At 44.9% G+C, this 17,364-nt stretch overlaps 1 protein-coding gene across 2 annotated transcripts in view; it reads right to left on the bottom strand.

Annotated features, from left to right (window-relative positions):
• Positions 1-17,364, bottom strand: part of PTPRT (protein tyrosine phosphatase, receptor type T) — a 1,113,081-nt gene that overhangs the window by 661,429 nt on the left and 434,288 nt on the right. For both annotated transcript variants that reach the window (XM_025399269.1, XM_025399270.1), the window contains exon 6: positions 8,896-9,070. In XM_025399269.1, the coding sequence (XP_025255054.1) occupies positions 8,896-9,070 (175 nt within the window). The remainder of the gene's footprint in view (positions 1-8,895; positions 9,071-17,364) is intronic.

Genomic DNA, 17,364 nt, shown 5'->3' with positions numbered 1-17,364 from the left:
TAAATCACAATGTCAGATAGTGACAAGATCTAGGAGGAAAACCAAAGCACCCTGCAAAGGAACACAGTTACAAAGGGAAGGGGTGGGAGGCGGGGGATGGTGTTATTTCAGATAAGGTAATCAGAGGGGGCCTCTCTGAGAAGCTGAGGTCTGAGCAGAGACCAGATCCACAAAACAAGTGAGCTACATAATTATCTGGAAGAAAAAGCATGTCAGGCAAAGCAAGGACAGCAAGTGCAAAGGTCAGAACTAGCTTGGTGTGGTTCAAGGAAGAGGAAATGGATCACCGTGGCTAGAGAAGAGAATAAGAGGGCAAATATGGGGGTGGGGCATTACAAATCAAGGACTAGATCTACAGACCATGTTAAGAAGTTTGGATTTTATTCTGAGTGTGACAGGAAACACTGGAGGGTTTTGAACAGGAAAAAAGCCATTATTTAACTTTTTCAAATGATCACTCAGGCTGCTGCATTGAGAACAGACATCAATGGGACAAGAGTGGAGCAGGGAGGAAGCTGGAATAGTCATGCAGTTGAGAAGAGAATAGGGTTTTGACTCATGCACTGATCAGCAAACTGTAGCCTGTGGGCCAAATCCAACCCTCTGCCTGTTTCTGTAAATAAAGTTTTATTGGCACATAACCATGCTCATTCATTTACGTAATTTTTATGGCTGTTTTTGCTGCAACAGCAGAGTTGAGTCTTTGCTATAGAGATCATATGACCTGGAAAGCTGAAACTGAGTCTAATGCCCTGGGCAGAAAAAGTTTGCTAACCTTGTTGAGGATGTTGACAACGGTGGAGGGTGGCGGCCTCGAGATAAACTTAGGAGGCAGAGTTTCCAGGGCAGAGGCCAGATGTTAGCCCAGGCTCTCTGATACCATGCCTGCTCTCTGATCACTGGGTGATACAGCCCTCCAGCTCCTCTCTACTTCTGAAGACTGGCAGAGAACATGAATGGAAACTCTGGAGTCTGGTCTGAGGCCAGCCTTTGCTTTGTTCCATTCCCTATACAAGCAGACAGCTCAAGGTGGCTTTGCCTCTCCTCCTAGCATGAACTTGTCCTCCATGGCTGCCGCCACTGATGAGGCAGGAGCCAGCAGCCTCGGTCACCTCGGAAAGCCACAGAGGCTGTAGGATCCCTGTAGCGGAAGCTGTTGTGTCCTACCGCCACCTCAGGCCTTATTATTGCACAGAGTGCAGCCCAACCTCCAACTGCCTCTGCCAACTGTCAAATAGCTAATAGCCATGGGCTTTTGCCAAAGCCCTGTGGCACAGGGGCTATATCCTGTATGACAAGGCAGTAAAGCCAGAAAATTAAGACCCCCAGGAGCAGCTCTCAACCCATGACTGGAGGGGGTTAAGGTACAAATAACCCACTCCTCCACACCCCAGGAGTTCTACACTAAATCCCAGAATTACCTAGTAGGATAGAGCTCCAGATGTTCCCAGCAGTTACTCACTTGAGAATGCCCCGTTTATTAGCTGCCCTTGATTCTCTGTCTCATGTCCCTAAAACTCAAATAAGCACCTTGCACTGAGAACTCCTGCCCCAAGTTTGCTTCTAGGGGTCTCAATGCCATATACCTTTTATCTCCACTCTTCTTTTCCAACACAGTCTGTGCCAGTGACCATAGCCAGCTGTCCGACCATGATTTTTCCATGCAGGACCAGGGAAAGGAAGAATAACTGGATGCAGAGATCCCGCCTTATGAGTGTGTACACTATTATCCATGGTCACGGACAGGGTCCATCAGAGCCCCTCGACTCCTACAGAATGAAGCCCAGGCTCCTATTCTGGTACAAAGACTCTGCAAATGTCCCCTTGCCTACCTAACCAGCCTCAAACATGTCACTCACTCAGTGTCTCAAAACCAACCCAGGCTGTCCTGCTCATGAGCCTACCAGGCCACAGGACCCAGCTCAGATGGGGCCAGTCTGAGAGGCTCTCCCAGACTCTTCCAGACTATACTCATTGTCCCACCCTCTGTATACCTTTAGCTCACACCTGAATGCAGGCTATACCATACTGGATTTTGCAATAAATGTGGTATAAAAGAGAGAACATGGCCAAGGCAAGGCAGGCCTAGCTCTGCCACTTATGAGTAGTGTGATCTTGGAAAGGTTCAGAACCTCTCTGGGCTTCCATGCTCTCACTGGTAAAAGGTGCTTGCTAGCAGCACCTACATCATAGGGCCATTGTTAGGATTAGGGAGGTGGTGTGGCAGGTGGCTAACATTAACTGATCATGCAGCACAGATTTGCATGATTCTTCCTGCTAGACCATGAGCTTTTTACAGAACCTAACACACAGTTGGGCTCCATAAAACTTTATTAAGCAAATGAATACAGGAATGAGTCAGCTACTCCAGCCATTCCATCTTTAAACTAGAGGCTATAAATGCAAATCACTCCTGGCACCAGACGAGTGAGTGAGCAAAATGGGACCAGTCAGGACATCAGTCAACTGTGGAACGTGTGCTTCCAAAACAGGGAAGCTGAGGAGCCCACTGTTGCCATCCTAGAATGCAGGCTCCACATAGCTATGCCTGATACAGTCTCAAGAAACTTGTAAATGCTGAAAGAAATTTAAAAAGGAAAGAGAAGACAGTACAATGTAAGTAAAGCATTTTTGCAACTGACTTCAACCAATGGATTGAATTGGATGACCTCAATCCCAACTCAGAAGAGGGAGACCTTAAGATGATCTAAATTTAAATTTTCACAGTATATACAGAATATCATTCCTTTAAGCCAGGAAAGCGAACAATGGACAATGTCTTTGGGAAACATTACTTAATAGTAATGTAAAAAATATGATTACTACTAGTTAAAGACATAATTTTACGCTTTCTAGTACTAGGATGTATCTGTTTACATATGTTACATATATATTATGCTATACATATGTGTTTTATATATTATATTTCCTCCCTCTCACAGGATCTCATTATATATATATATTCACCTCCATTATTCAGATAAGGAAAATGAGGCCCAGAGTAAATACATGATTTGCTGAATCACACAGGTACCTGGGAACAGGACTAAGATGGAAATTCAAGTGTGTTTAGAACACCAAGCCCCGCTCTTGATCCTAACAAGCTCCCTTGGTAGGAAGTCACACCAGTGTTTAAATCGGAACCTCTAACAGCACGAGCATCACATTTCTTCTGAGCACTAATTCTCATACTGATGAGTGTTCTGAGTGCATAATAGGTTGTTAAATGGAGTTGAAAGACTGGTTTAAAAATCATCGCCGACAAGAAACTTTTTAAGAATTAAGAAATTTTCATCAAGATATATCTGCATAACTTTGACTGAAGACACTCAAGTCCTTGAGGCCAGCTAAGACACCTTGAAATTGAAGACTCTCAGAAAACCAGAAGCAAAGGAAACGAATGAGCACATTTCTGAGCACTGGTCTCGAACAGGTAGGTTGAGGGGCCGAATTGTCAATTGAGTGAAACCTCAATTACAGAGTAATCTAATGTATACCCAGGTACATTATCACAACTCAATAAACAGCTCTCCAGAATTTAAGTAATTCCAATTTGCTTTCATTTCGCTCTGTGTGTCGCCCTGAGAATTTGTTATTACCTACCCTCACATTAGGCAGCATCTTCTGACGTGCTAATCTTTACCATCTCAGGATCACACACTAGCTGTGAACCAGCCAGCCGTGAATACACCTGTTTGGGGAGAAAGAGAGACCATCCTGGGCCTCCGCTATTCCTCTCAGCATGAGTACCTGCTGTGGAAGCCAGCACAGGGGTTTATGGCTCCCAGAACCCTCGGGTGCTGAGGGGCCCAGTGACTTCCCAACTGTGGAGTGATTAGGGTTTTGAATGAACAATGCCAGGAGATGGGTGGTCCATGTAGCTAGATGGCTGAGGATAAACAAAACTAGCTACTTTTCCTTTGTCCCCAGACCCAGGAATGAGTTTTCCTGATCCAGTAGGGGTGAACACAGGAAGGGACCAGAGAATTCTGACCTACAGGGACTTGTGATGGTTAATATTAAGTGTCAACCTGATTGAATTGAAGGATGTAAAGTATTGTTTCTGGGTATATCTGGGTGTTTCTAGGTGTTGCCAGAAAAGATTCACATTTGAGTCAGCAGACTGGGAGAGGCAGACCCAACCACAATGCGGGTGGACACCATCCCATCAGCTGCCAGTGCAACTAGAAAAAACCAGCAGAAGAAGGCAACAGAAGTAGACCTGCTGACTTTTTCAGACTTCATCTTTCTCCTATGCTGGATCCTTCCTGCCCTGGAAAATCAGACCCTAAGTTCTTTGGCTTTTGGAGTCTTGGACTTAGACCAGTGGTTTGCCCGGGGCTCTCAGGCCCTTGGCCATAGACTAAAGGCTACACTGTCAAACTTTCCTACTTTTGAGGTTTTGGAACTCTAACTGAGCTACTACTGTCTTCCTTGCTCCTCAACTTGCAGACGGCCCATCTAGGTCTTCATCCTGTGATCGTGTGAGTCAGTTCTCCTTATATGAAAGCTCTCCTTTCATATATACATATATCCTGTTACTTCTGTCCCTCTAGAGAACCCTAATAAAAGATCCCATGACCCAAATGTCCCCAAGTCCACACTTTCATATTTCCTCCCTCTCTCTTCTTATGCTGGCACATCACTGTGTACGAAGAGAGAACTGGGCACATTTTACACAATAGGCCCGACATGATTTCCCCAAAGCCACAGAGACAGTCATCAGATTGGCACCTGGGTCCAGTATCCTGTTCCCCACCCCCGGAGCCCTTCATCTCTCTTACCTCTTTGTCTGAGAAATCCCACCCCCATGGGCAATTTCTTTATTTTATTTAACAAATACCTTAGAGTGCCTACGCAGGGCAGTGTTCTAAGAACTCCTACGTCCATTATCACATGTAATCCTCATGACACCTTCTGAGGGAGGTAATTCTACATTCCTGTTCTCAGATGAGCCAGCTGAGGCCCCGAGAGGTTTGATCATGTTCAAGGTCACAGAGTTGGGACAAGGTGGGGCCAGAATTCAGACACAGGCATCCTGGCTGCAGAGTTATCTCCTGCCCTGAACTGGAACCAAAGGGTGGGAACCTGTGAGGAGGAAGACCTTGAAGACATGGTTTTCTTTCTGTGATATCCCAGGGTCATGGGTGACGTCAGTCCAAGAAGAAGGAATCCAGATCCCATCGCATAACACAGTACTTGGCCCTTGAGAATCCTTTTCCTTTTTTGGTCTGTTTTTCAGATTTTCTCCCTTCTCTGAAAGGGGGAGGATTAATGCTTTTCCCTCATATTTTTTTAAATAAGTACAAACACTTCAGTATTAAAGTACTTAAGCATCCTGGCTCTGCAAAGGCAAAGGGCTCTTGAGAGGTAAGTGAGTCATTCCTCATTACACGGTTTCTTCCAAACGCTCGGGTTTGCTGCCTTCAAATGGGTCCCTGGGCACCCATTCCAGGGTGACAGGTTTCCTCTGGTTGCTTCTGCTCCTGAGGGGGTCCCTGCCTTTTATTTTCTTATTTTGCTTGGATGCCACTAACTCTTTAGCAGTGTGTGTGGGGTCGGGGGAGGGGGTGAGTGTAGGTTAAATGTATTTCTCCAGCAATCTGGAAGTTAGCTGAGGGTCAGGAAGGGAACGTCATGTGTCAAAATGGCAAGTTAGCTAGATGGACCCAGGGACTCCTGCTTGCCTGGTACCTGAGCCTCTTCAGCACTGCTCGTGAGGTTGTGGCACCAGGTGCCAGCAAGGCCACAACCCACCAGCACTCCAGGTGTGGCCATATAGCCTGAGTCAGATGCAGGTCGGACTCCAGCTCTACCCCTTGGGATGGCCCTGTTTCTCAGCCTGGCTCTGCTAATTCTCCCACCCCTGAAATGAGTTAAAATAAAACCAAGGTACAGAGCTGCAATTAGGATAAAATCAGGTCACACATGTGAAGGGACTTCTTTACATGCAAGGGACCAAGCTCCTAGCTTACCACCATTATAATACTTACATGGAGGGAAAATGGGCACTAAAAAGTGATAACACATGCCAAAAATATGGATGAATTTCATCAATGTGTAATAAAATTACATCTTGATTGACCAGATTACAGGGAGTGCCAACCCCCCACTGTTCAATGTGAAGGAGACCGGGTGCCACCCACCACCCCACACTCCCTAAGCTGGAGTGGCAGTGGCTGCAGGTGAGCAGTGGCAGCTGCACAGACATATTGCCAGGCCTGGCTACTGCACCCGGGCTAGCACTGGCCCCTCCTCTCGACTCCGGTCCAGGATGCACAGCCAGCAGAGAACAAATCAGTGTCCCTGTAAAGCCCTGGCCACCTCTCCGAATAAAGCAAGGATGCTCCACCACACCCTCTGTCCCAGTAGCCTCTTGGTTTCTCTCCCCATAGCTCCCCATCCTGCCCTTGAATGGGGGCATATAAGGAAAGAATAAACAAAGCGTTTTCTGGTTCCATTTGTCTGTGCATGGAAATTTCAGAGTGCTACACTAACTCCCATAGCCACTGGTCACATTCTCTTGCCACCAACTTTGCCCCATGTACATGCAAGGTGCTAGCAAGACCGTGAGGAGCAGGAGCGAATGCAGTGCACTCTCTCCTGGGACTCTCATTCTGGTATGGGAGGCCAGCCATAGAAGGTATAAGACATATTCCAGCAGGAGAGCTGAAACTACACAGTCACTTTGTACCTGAAAGGCCTGCAATAACCCCCGTGTCACATAATACGTATATAATAATAATAAATCTTTTTTTTTGAGACAGAGTTTTATTCTGTCGCCCAGGCTGGAGTGCAGTGGCATGATCTCAGCTCACTGCAACCTCTGTCTCCTGGGTTTAAGCAATTCTCCTGCCTCAGCCTCCCAAGTAGCTGAGACTACAGGCACCCGCCACAACGCCTGGCTATTTTTTAATATTTTAGTAGATACGGGGTTTCACCATGTTGGCCAGGCTGGTCTGGAACTCCTGGCCTCAGGTGATCTGTCCGCTTCGGCCTCCCAAAGTGTTGGGATGACAGGCATGAGCCGCCATACCGGGTCACACGAGCTAATCTTATGGCACCAACAAAGCAAAGATAGGAGCCTAATGCCATCAAAGTGGTGGCTTCTTTTCTATGTTAATAACATTTAATGTAAACAAATGTAAAGTTTTTTTAGTTGTTTTTTCATGATTGCCTAATTTGTTGATCTTTGGCTTAAGTGTTCATGGCATTATGGTGAGGAAATCAACTCCTGCTGAGGTCAATAATTCATTCACTCATCTATCATTCTACAATTTTTTTTCAAGTTGAGCCTTATGAAACGACTGACTATGCAAGTCAAAACAGGCAAACACTAACAACTTCATATGCTTCAGCAAACTGAGAACCAGGGCCAGGCACTGTGCTGAGTGCAGGGACTTCCAACCCAGCAGACAGCCCTCCTCTCATAGAGCTTAGATCCTAAAAGCGGAACAAAAAGTCACCAAGTAAACAAATAAAGGCAAACCAGCATTTTAAAGTGTGATAAGAACTATGTCGAAAAGGAGACCAGGCAATGAGAAGGAATTGTGACCACCAGGAAGGGAGGCGTGGGCAGGAGGTCAGGGAAGTTCTCTGGGAGAAGACGACATAATGACATTTCAGCTGAGACCTGAATGATGGCACATGATCAGCCATGTGAATGTCTGTATAAAGTCAAGACAGCCAGGATAGAGAATCCCAGTCTGCAACCCCCAGTCTGGTCAGCCCAAGGCTACCAGTCACACTGGATCAGCAAAATGAGGTCAAAGTTTCCACACCCATACTTTGACAAAGGAAACTAATTCAGGAGCCCTCAAAGGCTCGATCAGTGGTTTTTTATGTTTGTTTTTTGTTTTTTCCCTTCAAACACACCAGGTCTCATTCTACAGCTAGCATAATAAGAACAGCTTCATTATTTCATTCACTAAATTATGCTATATTAAAATTTTAATTGGTGAACATAACATTGGTAAAACGAGTACATCCACATGCTGCTGTTGCCAGTGTAAACTGTCAAACCATTTTTTTGCAAAAGCAATATTGCAACACAAAGAAAAATCCATAAATCATATTCTTGGCCTCCCAACTCTACCCCCAGGGAATTTATCCTAAGGAAATAATCTGGTTCAATAGAATAAAATGTTCTCTCCAGAAGAACTCCATGAAGGTGCTAATTGTTACATACACAAAGGAAAGAAAAAACAAAACACCTGGAATTATCCAAATGACTGCAAATGGGGGGTTTTAACAAAATAGGATAATTCATTTGATGAGATAGCATACGATCATTAAGCATCACAACAAAGATGACAAAGTTTCAGAAAGAAATGGGATATCCAGCTTTTTGAGAGAAGCAGAAAACAATGTGCATATTTTAATGGAAAGCATGTAAACAATATCTCAAGGTGAATAAGAACAAGAAAATTGAAAAGAATTGAATCAAGGCCAGTGGGGTGAGGAATTATTTATTTCAAAAGTCCTTCCAAAATATTGTCATTGTACTGAGTTCTCATTTTTTAAAAAATTCCTCAGAAACAATAGTACGAGAACACTGCCATAGCGTGCCACCCAAATACAAGGACATTTGTTCATTCTAACTTTAAATACAAAATAAAGCCAAATTTGAAGATGCCTTCTGTGTTATATATTCCACAGTCTTTCACGTATGGCTCCTGTATATGAAACTCAACTTGGAATAGCAATGCAATGTTGCATGATTTTACAATTTCTCCTGTTTGGGGAGTTTGTGTTGGGGAGGGAGGCCAGAGTGACTAGAAATTAATCTCCTCTTTTACTGAATGTGGGGGAGGAACAGCAGATGAGAAAAGGGGCTTTAAGGCCCATTAGTGCCGGCCTTCCATGGCAGTAGAGGCGTAGGCTGGAGGCACTCACCTTTCACAATCAGCTCCGCGTAGTTGGACACACCAGAACCACCGTCAGAGCGGATCACACAGCGGTACTTGCTGACGCTCCGCTGGGCAGTGTCTGCCACACTGACCGTGGCTGAGAAGCGCCTGTGGTTGACCACGCGGGTGACCATCAGGGCCGTGTCCCTGCCATTCCATTGCTGTAGAACAGAGGAAGAGAGGGAGAGGAGGAATCATAGCATCTTAGACTTCCAGGCGACTCCCAGCACGGATGTCCACCCATCCTCACACCCCAGGGGCTCAGGACTGTCAACTATAAGAAGGGATTTCCAGCCAGGCACAGTGGCTCATGCCCGTAATCCCAGTGCTTTGCAAGGGCTGAGGCAAGAGGATCATTTGAGGCCAGAGTGTGAGACCAGCCTGGGCAGCAAGCAAGACCCTGAATCTACGAGAAATTTTAAAAAATAGCCAGGCATGGTGGCACTCACCTTCAGTCCCAGATACTCTGGAGGGTGAGGAGGGAGGATCTCCTGAGCCCACAAACCCAAGATTGCAGTGAGCCATGATGAAGCCACTACACTCCAACCTGGGTAACAGAGCAAGGCCCTGCCTCTTTTTTTTTTTTTTTTTTTAAAAAAAGGTGGGAGTTTTCATGGCTGGTTTGTGCTAATGGTCTGATTCAATAATAAACTTTGCTAGTGAGCTGATTCGAGGACAGAGGCCTGGTGGTAAGAACAGAGGAAAAAGGCTCCTTCTAAACACCCTGGCTCAGCCTGCATTGGGGACTGGCATGCAGCCCCTTCACTTTCCTTCCTCTTTTCCTTTTTCCCTGAAGCAGAACCCATAGCATTCTCTCAGACAAACTTCAGCAGACTTAGTGAAAACCCAGCTCACATGGAAGAAAAAGAGCCTGGCTCCCAGGCCCTATGGCTGGTGCCCTGCTACCCCACCCCACAGGCTCTGAGCCCCACCTGCCCTAGGCTATCACCACAGGTAGGGAGGGGACGGTAGCTTTCCAACACCCGTCTTCCTCGGCACCTGCTCTTTCCTCTGCCTGGAGGGTCCAGTCTCCCTGAGGACACCCCGTTCCATAAAAACCCACGTTCAGCTCACAGCCATCGCTAGTCAGTTCTCACCACTGTCACACCATCTCTAGAAGCTTATCCTGCCCTTAGGTATGATACAAACTTTCCCCACACGTTTGCTTACAAGTGTTGCTCATTTTACACTGAAGGACTTTCCTCTGCTCATCTTTAGAAGCTTGTCTGAAAGCCTCCCAAGTTGGTAGACATTTCCAGAATCAAGGTGAACACACATGGGCTTTTGTCTTCAGCATCCTGAGTTTCAGGAGGGATATCCTGAGTTTGAACAAACCTCTTTCACAGCTGCAAGTTACGAGAACTGGTAACGCACATGCATGTCAATGCAGTTTGAGTGGATGTTTATTAACGTTATTAACTGGATGTTTTTCTAGTATGTGCCAGCCCCTGGGCTGGGTATTTTTGTATAAATCTTCATTGTATCTTCACAGCCTTGTTTGGGGTTTGTACAACTGCTGTTCTTCTCAGAAGAAAAATCCCAATGTCCAACAGTTTAGCTAAATGCGTAGAGTACATGAGCCCCTTATCCAGGTTTTCCAACTTCAAGTCAAGCACTCTTTTTACTAAGACCGTATTCTCAGCACCTGCTTTAATTTAAAAATGTTTTTCCCCAAAAAGTGAAATTGACTACTTTAATTATCTGGACTTAGGGAAACCTTATGACTCATGATTCTCATGCCCTGAGTCTCCCAGTCTCCCAAGATGCGATCTTCATAGTTTCCTGCACAAAGTAAACAGTTTCCCCATGTGCACATCCTACTTTCATCTATGTCATCTTCCCTCACCCTCTACAGTGACCTGTCAGGAGGAGGGCACAGGTGCAGGTAGAGCCACGCTGCTCAGCTCTATGGCAGCAAATGAGGGGAGACCAATACCAGGGGGAGGCAGTGATCATGAAGGCCAGAAACCCAGGGTAACCCAGGCCCCCATCAAAGGGCAGCTAGAAGAGACTTGCTACAGATTAGACAGGGAAATTGTAGGTAATATTTTGCTGCTGCTTTTTACTTTTCGACATTCTTCAGACTTTGTCTCAAACATGTATTTCCTTTACACTTGTACATAAAAAAAATGAATGGTATTGTTCAAAAGCCATGGCAGAATGAGAGGTAACCATAACTGCCTCCCATGCCAGAAACTAACCGACATTTGGAATAGTTAGTACACATCAGAGCAACAAGCATGGGGCTGTAAGAGGAGAATCTGAAGCCAAGTGCCAGCTCTGCAGCTTCCAAGCTGTGCAGACTTGAGCAGGCAATTTCACTTCTCTGAACTGGAAAGTTTCTATTTGCCTGCCCGAATAAAAACCAGTACAAGGTAATGGAAGGGGAGAAAAGTCACCAGGGCTGAAACTGCCAACCAGCTACCTCATGCCTTGAGGCAACTTTGCAGGAGCTGGCACAACTTGGACCCCACTATGAGAACGTATGAGACACCACATGTAATGTCCCCTCCCAAAGTAGTGCAGGGAGGAAGTAGGAAAAATTCTGGCAAACACCAGGAATGTATCCTGGTTTGGAAAAGAGGTCACTAAATGAAAAGAAGGGCCTTGGAAGAAGGGGGGTCATCAAAAGGAGCCCATCTTCCCCACTGCTGAGCAACGCACTTCGGGGCCACCATGGTGGACAAGGATGAGTGAGTGGTGAGGCTTTGGGTCAATATTTTCTAACCTGAGTTATTTACAACATTATAAACATTTTCGTTTTTTCTTTATTAAGCTAACAACAGCTAAACACTATTTACGTGCTGTTTTATATGCTTTCTCATTTACTCCCCCATGAAAAATAAGGTAGGTGCACTTCTTATCGCTCTTATATATAAGAGGAAACTGAAGCTCAGGGAAGTGAAATTGCCTCCCCAAGGCTGCACGGCTTGGAAGCTGGAGAGCTGGCATCTGGCCTCAGATCCTACTTTTACAATGCCATGCATGTTACTCCAGTGTGGACTAACCACTGCCCCATCACTCACCTCTTCAAGCACCTTCATTTCTCAGAGTGGGAGAGTATGAGCAGCAGGTATGACACCAGGATCCACCTATTTGCCACCAATTTATTAGCTAAGAACAATATAAAAGGGTGGGGGATGTAGTAATGTTGCATAAGGGGTGGAGAGAAATAAGCAAAATGCACATGCCCAACCCAAGCTCATGAAATACAGAGCTTTGCCTTGGACGTCCATCTTCTGAACAGCCAAGAAATATGGGAGATTAAAAAAGAGAGACTGAGAATGATATCAACACATGGTCTCCACAGAACATGAGCTAAGAGATGAGGTGACAAGGACAGGTACTAAGAAAGAAGATACAACTCGGGGAGCCAAGGGAATAATTGAGGAAAACAAACAATGCCATTTGCAGATCTCAACATGGCATTAGAAGTTAAGAACAGGATCAACATTGCAGAAAACCAGCGACCTGGAGGACAGGCCTGGAAAAATAACCCAGATGGCAAAGAAAGCAAAGATAAAGGAAATCAGTGAGAGGCAAACTGATCAAGAAAATGAACAACAGACAACTAACTACCCTGTAAGTAACCGGAGCTTCCACAGAAGAGAGTGAAATGAATGGAATGAAATCCTATCCCAAGATACAGGAGGTCACTTTCCTGGACTAAACTAAGACCTGACTTTTCAGACTGAATGGCCCCACTATCTATTTGATAAAATTTACAAAAACAAAAATAATTGTTTATAAAAATATTAAGAATAAAGAAATATATAGAAATCCAGCAGAAGAAAATAATGTACAAAAATACAAGCCCATCTGGTATAAAACTCCTCATATGCAATTGTTTCCAAATCCAAGGTGACCTCTCCTGGATGTGACTGGCCCACCAATGGTCACAGGTGAGCTCCCAGGAGATTCCTGTTACCTAGATGCCTGTAAGAAAACAGGGATGGAGCTAGAGAAAGACAGGATAGGGACTGCTAATAAAACTAATCACGGCAAATGCTTAGTTTGTGCGACCTTCGGTGGGTGATTTCATTTCTCTGAGCTTCAGTTTCCTCATCTACACAAAAGATTTGAAAATGGTGCCCACTATATAAAGTTATTGTGAGGAATAAACGAGAAGGCATGCAAAACAGCACATGAAGCTGTATTCTACTGTTTGCAGAGCTCTAGTATTAGCAGAGCTGTGAAATTAGCCATAAAAAGTGTGGTAGACAGGCTGACAGCCCCCCAAAGATGCCAATATCCTAGTCCCCAGAACCTGGGAATATGTGACCTTATATGGCAAAAGGGACTGTGAAGATGTGAATAGGTCAAGGAGCCTGAGATGGGGATGTCATTTTGGATTAGCCATCTGAGCCCAATGTCATCAAAAGAGTCCCTATATTCGAAAGAGGGAGGCAGGAGAACCAGAGGCAGAGAAGAAGCTGTGGGACAGGAGAGGTCAGAGTGATGCCATCACTGGCTTGAAGATGGAGGAAGGGGCCGGGAGCCAAGGAATGCAGGCAGCCTCTAGATACAGGGGAAGGTAAGGGAATGGATTCTCCACTAGATGCTCTAATAAGAATGCAGCCTGCCAAAAGCCTGCCAACACCCCCATGTTAGCCCAGTGAAATCCACTTCTGACTTACCTCCACAACTATAAATAAATAAATTTGTTTTGTTATAAGCTATTACACTTGTGGAATTTGTTACAGTAGCAATAAGAAACTTACATAAAGAGAAAAAGACTGGTTACATGCAAAACATTCATTTTTCACATTTAATTGAAATTTTATTTTCATGTCACCTCCAGGATTATTTACTTTTCTTCTTAATGATGTCAGATTCTAGCAGGGCCAGGGAAGATTAAGGGTGTCCATCTGAACGATTCACATTTTTCTGTTAGCTCCTGAACCAACAGGCTTTATCCTACTGAAAGATAGGAAATTGCAGGTTGTCTTATAAAATGTCTGGAAAATAGGCCTTTTGATAATCACACTTGTCATATTGGGAGCAGGCAACAGCAGGACAGGGACGAGCAGGTGGGCCTAGAGTCATGCTAGGAAATTGCGCTGGATGCACCACGGGCAAGAAGAAACAAAGGTCAAGTTCAGAGAGGTGAGCCCAGATGAGAAGGGCCTATGAATGTGACTGTTCAAGACAAGGCAGGGAAGGGCAGGCAGATGCGAGTCAAAGAAGACTGGCAGGAACCCAGGAACAGAAATCAGGGTGATCCTAGAAGACCAGGGAGTAGATGATCAAATGGCGAAAGGCTCAGATGTCGGAATGCTACGGCAACATGGAGAAGGGATTTATGCAGAATGAATGTGTTAGAAGCACAGGTCCCACCTGCCATTTCAGCTCCAGACACAGGCAGAAGAGAAAAACGCAAAGGAAAAAAACAAGAGGAAGTTTTGTTAAATATACAAGGGCTCAGAAATCCAGGTCCACCTGCAACAGAGCAGGTTTGAGAGGTTATAGGGAGAAGTGGAGCAGGGAAGGAGTGCCAAGAGCCTGAAGAACACCATAACCCAGGGCCAGGGTGGGAGAGTAAAGACTCCAACCCAGACATGAGGTAGCATAAAAATGCACAGAGATGCAAATGTTAGGGTGTCAGGAAGAGGGAGCAGGACACTGAAGGAAAGCCCAGAGTCCTGGGAAATGCCACAAGGAAGCATAGCAAGGATGAGTGCCCACAGAAGCCCAGGAGAAATTCCATCAGATCAGGCCCTTATCTACCGCTTAGCTTGTTGGAAATTTCTTCTGATTCCTGCAGTAGTTTTTCAGACGTAAGTATATCCTTCCACTGAAATTTCAGGACATGCTTCTTTTCCTTCTGTGGCAAGATTTTCAAGTCAATATGTGTGTTGTTCTAAAGTGGAATCATCGTCTGACCTTCTGATTCCATGAGTCAACTAGACCGATGTCCCAGTGGGCCCCAATAGGTGGTGTCTCTCACTGGGGTCACTGGAAGCAGACTTTGACACATGGAGTGCTTTCAGGAGAAAGGATGTAAAGGACAGAGTGAGAAAAGGGGCTAAGCAAGGATGGGATCACATCTGGACTCAAGCTCCAGCCTGGTTTCATAAGGAGCCATGGAGCATGAAGTGTATCCCAGAGTTAATAGTACCTTGTGGTTGAACTACTGTGTCCATCAGTAGTTCAGAGTCAGGGATCGCGAGGCAGAGAGAGGAGGAGGCAGAGAGAAGAGGAAACTTCTTGTTTGACCGAGGGCAGCTCTCTGGGAAAAGGAAGCTGTGAGGCTTTAGCAGCCGACATATCCACTGCTCTAGGGTTGAGGGCACTTGCTTGCAAAGGGGATCTGTCCAGGACACTGAAAGCATGCATTCCACTTGGCACTTTCCTGTCTCTGTCTTCTCCTACAGTAAATTATACATTGGGTTTCCTGAAATCGAATGAGCTACTGTCTTGAGATTTTCTGGCAGTCTGTTTCTAAATCTGCTTTTTTTTTTTTTTTTTTTTACACATGGGGCTGGGAACTGACCTCAGTAGAACACTGGCAACACCAGGTGTGAGCACAGCTGTAATTAAGCACTGCTTCCTATGAAATGTCACTCCATCTCACATGAATAAAGCACTCCATAGCTGAGTCTGATCAACGTTTTGTTCAACTAAACAGGATTTATCTGAGTGTTTATCAAGTAAAAGTCACATTAACAGTTTTGAAGGCTGACTTTGTGCCAGCCACTGTGTTAATGGCTTACATGACAGACTGTTCACTTGACCGTCTTAAAGTCCCTATCAAAGTTCTTCTCACAGAGTGGTCCCTGAGTCCACGGCATCGGCCTCATCTGGGAACTTGTTATAAATGTAAATTTGTAAGATAATTCCAGGGCTGATATCCATTTGGAGATGTTGTTTACTGGGGTTGACAGTCTGAGGTTTTTCCCCCTTCCCCATTCTATTATTAATCATGCTGAAAATGTACTCATTATTTTACAAAACAGAAAATGAGAGACTATGGGAGGTATAATTTCTGCCTAGAGGAATTTATAGGCTGGATTAAGATCATAAAAACAGCAGAAAGAGTAAAACATAAACACTAAGTCTAGCAATGAAATAATGAAATAGTATACTTCATGGAGGAAAACAGGTCTGGCATGGAGACAGAAATGCTCTTAGAAAAATCTAGAGCTGTGGTTCTCAAGATGGGCTGCACTAACATCCCCTGGGAAATTGTTAAAATGTGAATTCTCAGGCCAGACGTGGTGGCTCACACCTGTAATCCCAGCACTTTGGGAGGCCGAGGCAGGTGGATCTCCTGAGGTCAGGAGTTCAAGACCAGCCTGACCAACATGGAGAAATCCCATCTCTACTAAAAATACAAAATTAGCCAGGCATGGTGGTGCATGCCTGTAATCCCAGCTACACAGGAGGCTGAGGCAGGAGGATCACTTCAACCTGGGAGGCGGAGGTTGTGGTGAGCCAAGATTATGCCACTGCATTCCAGCCTGGGCAATAAGAAAGAAACTCCATCTCAAAAAACACAACAAAACAAAACAACAAAAAAACTGAAATATCTAGCCCCATCTAATAAATTCCTAGACCTAATGAATCAGGAACTTTGGGAATGCGGACAGAACATTTTTGTTTTAACAAACCTTCCTGGGGATTCTGATGTCTGATAAAGTGTGAGATAAGTCCTACTAGTAATTCCTATTTAACGAATAAGGAAACTGAGGTAGAGAGTGGTCAAGCAATAAGGCTTTTAGTAGTACTTCTCAAACTACAACATACAAACCACCTGGGGATCTTGTTAAAAATGCACATCTTGATTCAGAAGGCCTATAATGGGGACTAGAATGCTTCAGGTCTTGCGGATGCTGCTGGTCCATGAACTTTACTAGGAGGAACAAAACCTAGTATCACTTTGCTGAGGGGCTGAGTTAGGATTGGACCCAGGTGATCTGATACCAGACACTGAGACATTAATCACATCACCCATCTGCCATCTAGTACTTAACAGTACACAGTTACACTTAGCAACTCTGTGAAAGTAGGGTAGAGAGTGCAGTGTTCCAGAAACTTACTTTGTTTGTTCAAAGAATATCTAATGCTATCTTGCCGAAAATGACTGCTTCATAGAAAACAGTTTGGGAAATTCTGTGATAGAAGCCCAGATGCCTAGCTTTCTGGAAATCTTGGAAGACCTTAAGTCAGAAATATATATGTAAGAAGGAACACAGTATCTTCCTACATTCTTGGCTATCAGATTCTACATGTTATTAAGTTATGGCATACATGGTATACTATTAGGTTGGGGTGAGGTTTCCTTATCCCCACTCTTTCAGTCTAGAACAGTAGTTCCTAAATTTTAATGTGCATCAGAATCACCTAGAGGGTAATTTAGGAGGTCTGGGGTGAGGCTGGATAATTAGCATTTCTAATTGGTTCCCTGGTGATGCTAATTCTGCTGACTTTGCCCTGGGTCTCAAGGACTTAAAAG

This window comes from Theropithecus gelada, chromosome 10 (genome assembly GCF_003255815.1).
Source record: "Theropithecus gelada isolate Dixy chromosome 10, Tgel_1.0, whole genome shotgun sequence".
NCBI classification, from domain to species: Eukaryota; Metazoa; Chordata; class Mammalia; order Primates; family Cercopithecidae; genus Theropithecus; species Theropithecus gelada.
The sequence above is the reverse complement of the archived record's forward strand: the minus strand, read 5'-3'. Positions and strand labels throughout refer to the sequence as shown.